At 37.0% G+C, this 14,826-nt stretch overlaps 1 protein-coding gene across 7 annotated transcripts in view; it reads right to left on the bottom strand.

The window, feature by feature from the left end:
- Positions 1-14,826, bottom strand: part of LOC150109749 (histone reader KMT2E-like) — a 902,496-nt gene that overhangs the window by 25,416 nt on the left and 862,254 nt on the right. For 6 of the 7 annotated variants that reach the window (XM_090407149.1, XM_090406915.1, XM_090406833.1 and 3 more), the window contains one exon: positions 3,251-3,435. In XM_090407149.1, coding sequence (XP_090263275.1) covers positions 3,251-3,435 — 185 coding nt within the window. The remainder of the gene's footprint in view (positions 1-3,250; positions 3,436-14,826) is intronic. The other variant, XM_090407060.1, reaches the window with a different exon arrangement.

A 14,826-nucleotide genomic window follows, 5' to 3' on the forward strand; every position in this document is an offset into this window, starting at 1 on the left:
GATGAGCACTAGGTTGTGGTCAGAAGTTCAGAGTGTTGTGTGGAATGTACGTATTCATGCCGGTGAGGATTACTTTGGTAATAAGCTTGGTGCATATGGGTTGGAAGGCCGGAAGCAATAGTCTAACCATGGGAATGTGGCATAGAAGTTGCGGAGGCTGTCCCACTTAGCACTGTTATAGTTGCTTAATGGACAAGTTGTGTAAGGTCATTGGTGTTGAGATGCATTTGCCAGGTGTTGGCAAATGCATCTCTGCCTGAAAGATCTGTACAACTGGAGGAGGAAAGCCAGCTAGTGTTGTGGACGTTAAAATCTCCTAGAAGGATGATTTCGCTGTTGGGAAAGTGGGATTGGAGAAAGTCGACTTTCAAGGAGAGGAAATTAAAGAGCTCAGGGTGGTTGGTTGCATTGGGGTAGCGATAGAGGCAGCAGATGAATTGAACTGAGTGGGGAAGGGATATTTTCAACCAAAGAAGGTCAAACTTGGGTGATTGTAGGTTAGGTGCTCTCTGGCAAGGTATGTCTGAGCGAATGTATGCGCAGACATACATTCGCTCAGACATACCACCCTTGGGGCAAAAAGTTGTTGAAGAGTGAGTAGTTTGGGAGGTTGCGATAAGTGGTGCTGGGGGAAGGTGAGATTTGGGTTTCTGCCAGGAAGAGTAGATGGGATTTGGTAGACTGTAGGTGGTAGTGGACACTATTCAGGTTGGAGTTTAGGACATGGATGTTGGTGAAGTGGATGCGTAGGGTTTTGTGGGATGTTTGTTGGATCGCATGGGTCTTGCACATTTCCTATGCGGTGCCTGCCTGCTGGTCTCCATGGTGGCTGCTAGTGGCATCACTTGGTTTTTTCAGCAGTTTATCTTGTCTGTAGTTGATGGTCCAACTGTTGTCACCATTTTGACGTTTTTCTTTGAGTTGTCTTTGAAACTGGAGTCTTCATTCTCTTTGTGCAAATGATAAGTCTGGTTGTGCACGTATGTGTGATTGGGGGCAGGAGTCTTTGAACTTGTTGTTAATCGCTGTTATTATTTTTGATGTGCTTGTCGGAGTGTCGCAAGCGCAAGTCACTTTTTCTAGGTGCGGAAAGTTCGTACTGTCATTCATTTTATTTATTGGCCCGAAACTATGACGATATTCTCGGGATCAATGTTGCATTCTTCGGCTAGTTTCTTGATGTCCTCTTGAAGTGATTTTCCATTTTCTGTTGGAAAGTTCAAAATGATGGGATTGAGTTTTTTGTGTTCAGCCTCCATCAAGTCGTTTACCGTTGATGCGATTAGATCGTGAAGTTATCTCACTGGCGGAATGGAGCTTGCATTGCGATGGCGTTTGATTTGATCTAGCTTCAACTGCACATATTTTGTCGGTGAAAGTTTCATTTAAAGCATTGATGTGCTGTTCAAGATTTTCGACACGTTTGCCTATGTTCAGAAGTTGTTTTACCGAAGGAAGGCATAGCGAAGAGAAGAATGGCTAGTTAAGTTTGGTAAGTAGCTTGTGTGCAGCTTCGTCAATTTTCGCGCAGGAAGCGTGCAGCCAGTGGCAACAGAACTCGCAGAATATGCCCTTTTTTGTCTGTGACACCAGTTTTGCAGCTGCGGCATGTAACTGGATTGTCGGTGGCGGTCGATGGCACTGTGCCAGCAAGACACGTGCTGCCATCTTTGCTGCATACGATAGGCATCGTGTGCGCTTACAGATGGCTGATTTTGAATTGGAAGGATAGCTGGTTTAATACACTAAAAGTACTTGCAGGTTGTACTGAAGTATTCCACTGCTCAGCACCCGCTGTTAGTTTTCTGTTTGATGGTTAATTTCAATGGAAAAACACTTACAATAACGGTAAATTAGGGAGCACAATCTTATAGTAGCTTGTTCATTGATGCCACCTGGTGTCATCAACCTGCTATGGTATGCTAGTGGAAAGTATGCCCTGCAGCATTTTTGCAGTCATTGCACTGAAAGATGGTCTTACATCTTATCAAGTTGGGCACCATGGCTGTTTGTTCCTCGCACTATGGTTTTCATTGACTTCTTTTCAACCAGTTTACTCTTGTGTTCTGAACTAATGTGAAATCATCACTATCAACAATAGCATTGTCAATGAGAATTTTCTTATTTCTTGCAGCTTCTCTCCATGTGAATTTGTGCACATTTTAATTTTTGAACATTGTTTTAGTAATAGCCAACAATGCTTCATCATAAAAATTATTATTTTTATACCAATAAACATGTATAATAAGCAATGTGACTAGCATGATTAAAATGCCACAATTTGCTACTGTTATAGTATTTTAGAGTGAGTGGCTCTGTTTCTGTTTTTCATTTCTTAGTTTTCCAATGTTAATCCTCCCCGAATTCTAGCATTCTATTATCACCATTTTCCAACCTACATCTTGTTATGAGCAGTTGGGTAACATGTGATACAAGTTCTTTAAACTAACTAAAAAAAAAACAATATATATATTTGTGGTATAAGCTGGACTCAAGTATGATGTTTGGAAGACTTAGAAGCTGAATACAGTTATCATTGAAACTGTTTCTAGAAAACATGATTTTCTTGAAAGATAACAGAATATCTGCCTCAGTGGATGAATATGCACAAGAAAACAGAGTTCCTAAAAAATGTATAGGGACTATTATATATACATTTGCATACATGATATGCAAAATAATAGTATGTCTAATAATAAGTCTTAGCATAGAATAATAAATGTTCCAAATCTGTTCTGCCTGTTAACACGGTCATTGCCAATCGCGATATCACGTGATGCGAGTTCTCCGCATTCCCGATCACGCGTTTTCGTGTGGACGTCGCTATCAAGTAAAAAAAATTTGGCCACCACACGAAATTCCAATTTTCAGCTTGGCAATGAGCATGTTAAAGGCATTTCATCATAAACCAGTTAATCTATCTATTTATTTTTTTATGGGAGATAACACCTTCTTGGAAATTATACTTATACTCTGATGAGTTAACTGATCTTCATTGCTGATCAAACTCAACAGGTTAAGGTTTGTAATGGTCCTTTTATTGAAGACTGGATTCAACAGCATGTCGTTGCAACTATAGTGACACCTGAAGAAAGCTCTGCACCATTATGCACATTATTGTTAATTTTAATATATTATTTATTGAGCTATTAAATAGTGCTAATATAAAAAGAACTAAAGTATATTACAATGGCAGAGTGATTAACAAACCCAAGAAATATAATGATAGAAAAAAAAAAACATTACATACCTGAACTACAACACATGGTTGTTTAAAATATGCATGAGTAGTTAGACAACTATAGTCATCTGAAGCAAATGAACCAGTGATCTTTTCTGGAGAATCAGTTATTGCTGTTGATGAAGGATAGGCGCATGGAGGCAAAATGACTGCTGTATTCTGAGCTAAGTTTCTTGAATTCTGATTCTGTCCTACTGAAAATAATATATTTTTCTGTTTAAAGAACAAAATATAGAACAGAATTCAGTAATTCTCAGTTTTATTTTATCTCATTTCAAAACTATGTGCTTTTCTCTTATAATTTATATGATGTACTTATGAAACTTGAATATCACACAGAACCAACTTATCCTTCCTATCTTAATTACTCTCATTAATAAAATCTAATGATTTGCATTTCTGACAAAAAAAAATTAAATAATATACAGTCTATATAAGTATTATTTTGCTAACTCAACAAACTGTGGGTTAAAAATGGCCATGCTGCATAGATGTTTGTGAATGTCTAGATGTTTGTGATTGTCTATTGTGAATCTGCAACACTGCTCAGTGAAGGTTTGAAGTAGCTTGACAAAATATACTGTGTCTCTCTCAAGAGTTCATTGTAAAACATTGTAGTAGTACATAAGATAATAATTACTTAACAAATAAATCAAGAAACTAGATTATCTAACCTTTCATGGGGTAGGATTCACATTCGAAAGGAAAAAATCTTCATTCAAAGGATACTAAATAATATTTAATTTGCCTCTTATTATCTGGTCCAGGTAAATTTAGTTAAGGGCTTAGTGGTGCAAGGATAGCTAAGGTCATACTGCACCAATACATTGTAACAGTACACAAGATAATAATTACTTAATAAATAAACAAAGAGACAACATAAAACATGTGTAGAACAGATATGTTAAAAATACTGCTGACTGCACCGTTGTTAATTAATCACATTAGCTTCCTATAATGTTAAAAATCCTGTCAGCTGTGCTAATTATGTTATTCTTTCTCTAGACTATATTATATATATATATATATATACACAGAGTGTTAAGAAAATATACAAGAATTTTCAATCTAACTGGTACAATGACTTAACTCTATTCCTTTTAGAATCCAGGAAATGATTGGAGACCAAATAAAAAATATAAATACATTTAATGAAACTAAAACACTATACAATCGTAAATAAAATAAAATTAATAACTACAAAATTAACTGGTCTAAGGCCTTCTAAATGAAATCTATACTTTGGAGATCTCCTTTATTTTTAAAGGAATATTTTCATTCTCTCACTGACTCATTCTATTATTGCTTTGTTTAATATGTATTAATCAGTCTAGTTCTTGATATAAAGAATTAACTCTACATCAGTCTAGAGTTAGTTCTTTATCAAGTCTTTATTCAAAATGTAAAGCCTCTTAACTTCCATAGGATATGCACTGGTTTTGTCCTCATCTCATTTTGCTCCATTCATCTTCACTGTTTCACTGGAATATAATTTTCTTACTTCAGGCAACACAGTTGCTAGATGCATAAATTCATTACCAGAGGGAGAAAAAAAACAAAGGTTCTTTTATTACTGTATAAACACTATCAAAGCAGACCCTCTTGATTAAAGCCAGAAGAGTTTCAGATATCACTAATTCTGTCACTTGTTTCAATAAAATAATATAAAATAATATACAATATTATAAAATAATAATAACTAATTCCGTCACTTGTTTCAATAAAATAATATATGTCCTTGAGACATAAGATGAAAACTTTCCATTTCATGTTTCTTCGAACATTGAAATAGAATGTCTACTTAATATCTCCTTTTATTTACTATTGACAGTCCCCAACTTTTCCAGTTAAAGGAACCCTGCTAAGATTTTATTTTTGGAATCTTCTTTTAACTACCCAACTGGCCAAGACATATATATACGTCCAGGTTACCATGGATGCGAAGTGCATATTAAAATTGTAATATCATTGATATTACATTGAAATATATGATGGATACGAAGAGTAGAGGCATTATGTATTTTATCCATATTTAATATGAAGTGCATATTAAAATTGTAATACCAGTGCTATTACATTGAAATATATGACGGATACGAAGAGTAGAGGCATTATGTATTTTATCCATATTGATGGCGACGTGGTTAATTTATTCTGACTGTCATGTTTTCTTAAAAACTTCCTAAAACAAAATTCACTGTTCTGCATTCTCAGACTTCCATTCTATCATTTGTTTTCTTATGTTACCTAGGTACCGAATGCTCTTTGTCAGCTGTCATAATTTACTGATATCCCCAGTTAGCATGCACACTTATTTCCTTAGTGGCAAGCTAGAAGCTAGTAATGGCCGTTGCATTATCATTATTAGCAGATAGAGAATGTCTTTACGATGAATGACAAATATCACAATACATTTACAACTGATTTAGCAAGTATATTTCATCAGAAATACTTTAAACTTCATTTTAATATAAACATCAATTTCTTATCGGACACATCACAAGTTCCGATTATACATGGTTACAAAACCAAAACTAAACAAAATACTAACATAGATAAAAAATCATAAAAAGGTCCATGACTATAAATTATGAATATTTTCACATCAGTTTCACCTTTGTTAATTTTTTTTTTAAACAAAATTCCTAAATATTTATCTTACATCTAACAAAACTTACAATTCTTTTGGTAATTATTATTATTATATGGGCACCTCCATGGAGTCTGAAGATTTATTGTGGGAGACCCAGTCTATCCACACAACCTATCATACCTCTCCTAGAACCTATTAACAGACAAAGCACTCATAACTGATTCTGGGAACTCATTCACCACTCTCCAAGCAAAACATCTAGTCCTCCCACACCTACTAGCCACACCTTTATTCAACTTCCAGGGATGACCCACTTGTTCTGGTTTCTCTAGCCAAGTGCTGAAACATTTCGTCTGCATTTATCCTATAAAATCTTTTAAGCAACTTAAATGTTTCTCTCAAATGTTTTCCCTCTTTTTCTCCTGTCAACCAACTTCTACAATCCACACACACCTTCAATCTTCATAGGAAACATTCCACAGGTCACTCACCATCTTGTTCACTCCCACTGTCGATATCCTTCCCATCCAATAACTGATAACATGGCAAAGAAACCAGCATACCCCCCTCAGGTGGTCATAATTTTTTGCTTTGTGGTTCATCTTTTTTTTTAACCTTTTTTATAAGGGGAAATTCATAAACTTAGTCACACTTTCCAAGTGAGTACTGCATGGTCACTGTCACCAACTGGAGGCAGAATAGTCACATCTTTAACTGAACCCCCCTGCCCCTGAATCGTGAGTCAAGCGTGGCGGACATGTGTAAGAAGAGCTCTGGATTGAGATAAGTATTCTTGGAATAATTAAGTATATATGAGTATTTGTTTGAGTAAGAACTGCTGTAAAAGTTGTGCGCTACCAGTATTATTTGTGTGGGAGATTTTCATTTGCCTAAACTTAATTACGAATTTGTTATTATTAGACCTTAGAGTAGTAACCGGCAGAGGAAATAACATGGTGGTAGCTTTGACATTCCATGAATTTCATTTAGACTTCAGTCGTTTCGTTAAGTGTGAGATGTGTTATATGTATTCTTTCATCATCATCAAATTCCTGCCATGTACCCTCAAGAGGTGTACAGGATATGATAGTACTACAAGAAAAAAATTACATCATTATTAATTTCCTATCTACAATTTTCCTTACTCTTATTTACTCTTACAGAATTTATTTACTCTTAATTATATCTTAATAATTTACTCTAAATCTTATTTACTCTTAACAAATTTACTCTTACAGAATACAGAGACAAATGTAAGAAAGCTAAACAGTGTGTAAAACTTGCTAAACAAAAGTCATGGGAGGACTTTGGCAAGAATATAGAAAATAAATATCAAGAAGGTGGCAAAATATTCTGGAGGTTGTTGAAGAAGCTTAGAAATGGAGGAAAGAGTGCTGTAAAAGGAATTACAGATGATAAAGGTGAAATGAAAACAGGAGAAAAAGATATCCTTGAAGTATGGAGTAATTACTTTGAAAAACTGCTAAATGAAACAAGCAGTGATGACAGCACAGTGATAAAAAACACTGACCAGGCATGCAGTCAGGAATACATATCCATACTTGAAGTAGAAAAAGCCATCAAAGGCTTGAAATGTGGAAAGGCAGCAGGAGTAGATGATATTCGACCAGAAATGCTGAAGTATGGTGGTATAAGAGTCTTACAGTGGCTGCACTGCATTGTTCAGAAAGCCTGGACAGAGGGACGAATTCCCGATGACTGGAGTAGAGCTCTCATAGTACCCATATATAAAAAGGGAAATAAAACTGAATGTGAGAATTACAGAGGTATTTCCCTACTGAGTGTTCCTGGCAAGATCTATGCAAGTATACTTGAGAAACGGTTGAGAAGAATTGTGGAAGAAAAGCTTGGTGAAGAACAAGCTGGATTCAGGCCAAATAGAGGCTGTCAGGATCAGATCTTCACTTTACGACAAATAGTCGAGAAAGCATGGGAATATAACACAGATCTGTATTTAAGTTTTGTCGATTTGGAAAAGGCATATGACAAGGTGCCAAGAGAGAAGCTATTCAATACGCTGCAGTTATATGGTGTCAATGGGGCATTATATCAAGCGATACTTAGTCTTTATTTGAGTTGTGAGTCAGCAGTTAGAATTGAAGGAAGTAGAGGAAGATGGTTTAATGTTAAATCTGGTGTGAGACAAGGATGTACAATATCCCCTCTGTTATTCATTATCTATATGGATCACATTATGAAGGAATGTGGTATTAAACCTGATATCAAAATTGGAGATGTTAATGTCAGCTCTTTGCTTTATGCGGATGATGTTATACTTCTAAACAAATCCGCTACAAGTCTGCAAAATTCTCTGAATAAATTGAATAGCTGTTGTAATAGATATGGTATGAAGGTCAGCAATAAAAAGACAAAGACAATGAAAATAGGCAGAATCATTGAAAATGTCAACTGTGTTGTGAATGGAGAACCTGTGGAACAAGTAAAACATTTCAGCTACTTAGGCACAATTTTTACTGAAGATGGTAAACTAAATATAGAAATAGACAACAGAATCAGCAAAGCTGGTATGGTGGGAAGTCAATTGAATAAATTCATATGGAATAAGAAAGAAATTAGTCGGAACACTAAATTAGCTGTATACAAGACAGTGTTCAAACCAATTTCAACTTATGGATCTGAGAGCTGGGTCAGAAGTAAAACACTTGACCAAAGACTAGAGACCGCAGATATGAGAGTCCTGAGAAAGATTAGAGGCGTGAACAGATGGCATCAATGGCAATATCATATTAAAAACGAGGATATTAGGAAAGAACTTGACATTGTCAGCATCCAGGAATGCGTTAGCAGAGCTAATCTCAGATGGTATGGTCACTTAAATAGAATGGGAGAGGAAAGATTAGCAAAACAAGTGTTCTCTGCCAGGTTGGCAGGAAAACGACCCAGAGGAAGACCAAGATATAGGTGGATTGATACGGTACAAAGTGCCTTAGACGATAGAAATATAAGATCTGATAATGTTGGAGTCTTGACAAGTAACAGACTGATTTGGAGGAAAATTGTAGATAGGAAGTTAGTAATGATGTAATTTTTTCATGTAGTACTGTCATATCCTGTACACCCCTTGAGGGTACATGGCAGGAATTTGATGATGATGATGATGACAATTTTCCTCCAAATCAGTCTGTTACTTGTCAAGACTCCAATATTATCAGATCTCATATTTCTATCATCTAAAGCATTTTGTACCGTATCAATCCACCTATATCTTGGTCTTCCTCTGGGTCGTTTTGCTGCCAACCTGGCAGAGAACACTTGTTTTGCTAATCTTTCCTCGCCCATTCTGTTTAAGTGACCATACCACCTGAGATTAGCTCTGCTAACGCATTCCTGGATGCTGACAATGTCAAGTTCTTTCCTAATATCCTCGTTTTTAATATGATATTGCCATTGATGCCATCTGTTCATGCCTATAATCTTTCTCAGGACTCTCATATCTGTGGTCTCTAGTCTTTAGTCAAGTGTTTTACTTCTGACCCAGCTCTCAGATCCATAAATTAAAACTGGTTTGAACACTGTCTTGTACACAGCTAATTTAGTGTTCCAACTGATTTCTCTCATGTTCCATATGAATTTATTCAATTGACTTCCCACCACACCAGCTTTGCTGATTCTGTTGTCTATTTCTATATTTAATTTACCATCTTCACTAAAAATCGTGCCTAAATAGCTGAAATGTTTTACTTGTTCCACAGGTTCTCCATTCACAACACAGTTGACATTTTCAATGATTCTGCCTATTTTCATTGTCTTTGTCTTTTTATTGCTGACCTTCATACCATATCTATTACAACAGCTATTCAATTTAGTCAGAGAATCTTGCAGACTTGTAGCAGATTTATTTAGAAGTATAACATCATCCGCATAAAGCAAAGAGGCTGACATTAACATCTCCAATTTTGATATCCTGTTTAATACCACTTTCCTTCATAATGTGATCCATATAGATAATGAATAACAGAGGGGATAATGTACATCCTTGTCTCACACCAGATTTAACATTAAACCATCTTCCTGTACTTCCTTCAATTCTAGCTGCTGACTTACAACTCAAATAAAGACTAAGTATTGCTTGATATAATGCCCCATTGACACCATATAACTGCAGCGTATTGAATAGCTTCTCTCTTGGCACCTTGTCATATGCCTTTTCCAGATCGATAAAACTTAAATACAGACCTTTGTTATATTCCCATGCTTTCTCGACTATTTGTCGTAAAGTGAAGATCTGATCCTGACAGCCTCTATTTGGCCTGAATCCAGCTTGTTCTTCACCAAGCTTTTCTTCCACAATTCTTCTCAACCGTTTCTCAAGTATACTTGCATAGATCTTGTCAGGAACACTCAGTAGGGAAAAACCTCTGTAATTCTCACATGCAGTTTTATTTCCCTTTTTATATATGGGTACTATGAGAGCTCTACTCCAATCATCGGTAATTCGTCCCTCTGCCCAGGCTTTCTGAACTATGCAGTGCAGCCACTGTAAGTCTCTTATACCACCATACTTCAGCATTTCTGGTCGAATATCATCTACTCCTGCTGCCTTTCCACATTTCAAGCCTTTGATGGCTTTTTCTACTTCTAGTATGGATATGTATTCCTGACTGCATGCCTGGTCAGTGTTTTTTACCACTGTGCTGTCATCACTGCTTGTTTCATTTAGCAGTTTTTCAAAGTAATTACTCCATACTTCAAGGATATCTTTTTCTCCCGTTTTCATGTCACCTTTATCATCTCTAATTCCTTTTACTCTTTCTTCCATTCTTAAGCTTCTTCAATAACCTTCAGAATATTTTGCCACCTTCTTGATATTTAATTTCTATATTCTTGCCAAAGTCCTCCCATGACTTTTGTTTAGCTAGTTTTACACAGTGTCTCTATATTCTCTAAGAGCACAAGCTGATTTATTTGACAGGAACTTTTGGTATGCTTTTTTCTTTTCCTTCACTGCCTCTTTAACTTCCTGTGTCCACCAGGGTGTTCTGATTTTTTTATCCTTACAGATAACCTCACCACTTGCCTCTCTGGCAGAATCAATCAATGTTTTCTTCAGAGTTTGCCACTGAATCTCCAAGGTTTGATTCCTGTTCTCCAACTCTTTCATTTTTTCTTCAATAATCTGTGTATTTTAGCCTGCAGTTCACATCTGAGAGCTGCTCAACTTTTATTCGCTTTAAAACTTTCTTACATGTTATTCTATTCAATATGAAATTCAATTTTATCCTGCTCAAGACTAAATAGTGATCACTTCCAATTTCAAATCCTCTGTACACTCTGGTGTCCTGCACCAGGGAGAAAACATCACTATCAACAATAACATAGTCAATGAGACTTTTCTTATTCCTAGCCTCTTCTCTCCATGTGAATTTGTGCACATTTTTATGTTGGAACATGGTGTTAGTAATAACCAGTCCATGTCCTGAGCAGAAATCCAACAGATATTTGCCATTATTATTAGCTTTGCTCTTTTCTCCAAATTTTCCCAAAAATTGTTGTATGTCTCACAATCATTTCCTACTCTGCTATTTAGATCCCCAACAAGGACCAACTTTTCATTTTTCATTGTGTCAGTTGCTTTTTCTAAAGCCTCAAAAAATTCCTCCACTTCTATCTTAGTAGAACCTTCTGTGGGACCATAGGTACAAATAAGTCTCATTGTCCAGTTCCCCATTCTCATATTTGTCCACATTACTCTACTTGAGACTGACTGCCATTCAAGAAGATTAGCCTCGTATTTTGTGTTGAATACTATGGCTACTCTTTCTTTTTCTTGATTGTCATTGCCTGAATATAACATTTTGTATTTATTGCTCAGAAAGATCTCACCAGTTTTGGTCTTTTTTGTTTCAGTCATCCCTATTATGTCGATCTGGTACTTATCTAATTCCTCAGCTAGCTCCATTTCTTTGCCATTCAGGCTTCTTAAGTTGATAGTACCGATCTTTAACTCTGGTGATGTTGAGTTGGGGTTTATTTTCAGATTTGTTCCAGTAGCTGACTTTTCGCTGTTCGCCCTGGTTCCCTGGCGAAAACAACGGGGGCCTTGTTTAACCGGGCGATGCCCCAGCCGGCATGTATTCTTTTGATTACATAAATGATTTGTGGATATTTAGGGCAGATGGAAGGAGGGTGTGTGCAAAGTGCGATCTGAACAAGAAACTGATGAATGCAAATATGAAATTGATGACAGTAAGTGTTAGTAGCGAGAATGTCGCAGGGAAAATGAGTGCACGTTCGAAAGAGAAGAATGGTGTGAAAGAGAGGGGAAAGAATGTTAAAAAATCAGTGAAAAAGAAAACGAGTGATTTAAAAACCGTAACGGATGTTAAAAAGGACGACAGTGAGGCGAGAGTGGCGGAAGGAAACAAAATTCAGAGAACGAATGAAACTGGAAATGCCGTGATGCAGGAATTGGAAGTGAAAAAAATCGAAAGAATGAATGATATCAAAAGATGGACGCTTGTTGGAACGAAAGTACGGAAGCACAGAAGGATGAATGAGAGTGAAAGTGAGAAGAGGGTGTCGAGAGTTAGAAAATTAGAAAGATTGAATGATAGAGAGAATGTGACGCGAGATTCGGAAGTTGAATTTAATTGGATGAGGAAAGAGATGAAATGGATGTGGAATGAAATTAAGAAAATTCGGGTAAAAACTTCATTAACATCTTTCGTTAACACTAATCATGATGGCACGAAAGAGTTAACAAAAGATGAGTGAGTGAGTGGCATTATATGGTGACTCCATTATTAAAGGGGTGCTGGATGACAGGATGCACAATGTATGTTTTCCAGGCGGTAAAATAAGTAGAGTGATTGAGGCATTGGATATGAGGAGGGAGCAAGCAAAGGAGCTCATGGTTTTAATCGGCACAAATGATTTGACAGAGGACAAAGAGCACGTCAGAATGGATATCAAGAGGCTGCTTAGAAAGATAAAAGAGAACAGCGTGACAAGAAGGGTAGTCAGCGTGTTGTCTAGGTATGACTGTGGTGAGATGAGGTGGAGAGCAAGGATTATGAATGGCATGCTGGTTGAAAGGTGTCAGGAGAAGGGAGTACAGTTTGTTAATGTGTGGAATGAGTTTGAAGAAAGAAGTGAACTGTATGGGAGCCATGGATTGCATTTGAGAGGTTATGGTGTGAGTTGCTTGGAGAGACTGCTGCTGGAAGGTAGAGAAGTGAGAAAGAATGAATCGGATCAAGCAGGAAGTGATGTGGAAGAGCAGGAGGGTAAGACAGGAAAGATTGAAGAGATTGAATTAATAGTTGCATTAATTGCATCTGTTCACCCAAAAATTGTCGGAATAAGTAAGACATGGTTGGAAGAGGACGACATCCTGACAGGAATAGAGATGGAAGGGTATCATGTGTTTCGTGAGAATAGAAGGGCTAAAAAGGGAGGGAGAGTACTACTGATGATACAGAAAGAGGTCCATACAAAGTAGAGATGCAAGAGGGAAATAGTCCCAGTGGTTCTGAGGCAGTATGGTGTGAGACAGAGGTTAATGGAATCAAATACTTGGTTGGATGTTGTTATAGACCAGGTAATGTGGATGGTGGTGATAATGAAATGTATAATCAAATTAGACTAGCAAATAAGAAAAGGGTGATCATTATGGGTGATTTTGATTATGGCAATACAGACTGGAATGATGAGATATAGCAACTGGAAGTAAAGAAAATGAGTTTCTTGAGTTTTTGAGGGATAACTACCTCAGACAGTATATAACAGAGGGCACGCGAGGATTGAGGGTCTTGGATTTGGTCATCTCATTAGAGGATGTAATTATAAATGAGGTGTCAAATCATCCAGCAATTGGTGAGAATGACCATGAGGTGATTACCAGCAGTGTGAGGACCTCTGTGAGAAAAGGGTATACAGTATGTGAAACCAGAGGCATAGTGAGGCTATGCCCAATGTGGCCCGGCCATAGGTGCTAATTTTACATAGGCGCAAAAATTGAGATTTTTAGTTGTTTTTTTTTAGAACGGCGCAATTTTCTTTCCTGGCTATAGGGGCCAAAATTCCTCATGACGTCTATGTGTGGAACTACAAGGGGGGTGATTATGAAGAGCTCAGGAGAAAGCTTGTGGGTGTAGCATGGAGGAGTTAGCTGGAAAAGAGATCAATGCAGCTTGGGGGATTTTCAGAAACTATCTAGTAGATGCAATGTCTAAATGTATTGCAAGTGTGAGAAGGTTAAATAAGCTAAGTGTGAGAAGGTTAAATAAGGTAGGTGTGAAATGGATGAATTATTATTATTATTATTATTATGAATAAAGAGATTAAGCAAGTGATACAGAGAAAAAGGTCATTGTGGAGGCAGCATAAGAGAAGTGGAAATAACCAATTCCATGAGGTCTACAAAGACCAGGCAAGGAGGGTGACTTGGTTGGTGAGGGTAGCTAAAGATAGGTATGAACAGCAGTTAGCTAATGAAGCCAGAAAGAATCTTAAGGAGTTCTTTTGATATGTAGCCAGCAAAAGAAAGAATGATTATGGAAGGATGACATTGACTGGAGAAAATGGTATAAAGACAGCTGTTGCATAATGTGTGGTGGAGATAGTTAATGAACAATTCATAAAGATCTTTCAATTTTGTGAATGTGACTTCATGGAGGGATTGAGAGCAGTAGATGATGGGGAGGAGAGACTGACTGTAAGTTAGCAAGAGGTGTATGGGGAGTTGAGTAAACTAGATGTTAATAAGGCTGTGGGACTTGATAATATATCACCACTTATTCTGAAGGAATGTGCTAGGGAACTGACACATATCTTGACATATTTTTTTAATACAAGTCTTGCACTCGGTCAAGTTCCTAAGGAGTGGAAGTAGGGCAAGATTGTGCCACTTCATAAAGGAAGTGATCGAACTCAAGAATCAAACTATAGGCCTTTCTATGTGTCAGGTATTGTGGTTAAGTTGTTGGAGAAGCATGTGAGAACTAGGATC

Source organism: Typopeltis vanoorti, chromosome 1, assembly GCF_054136105.1.
Source record: "Typopeltis vanoorti isolate ZY-2024b chromosome 1, IOZ_Tvanoo_1.0, whole genome shotgun sequence".
NCBI classification, from domain to species: domain Eukaryota; kingdom Metazoa; phylum Arthropoda; class Arachnida; order Uropygi; family Thelyphonidae; genus Typopeltis; species Typopeltis vanoorti.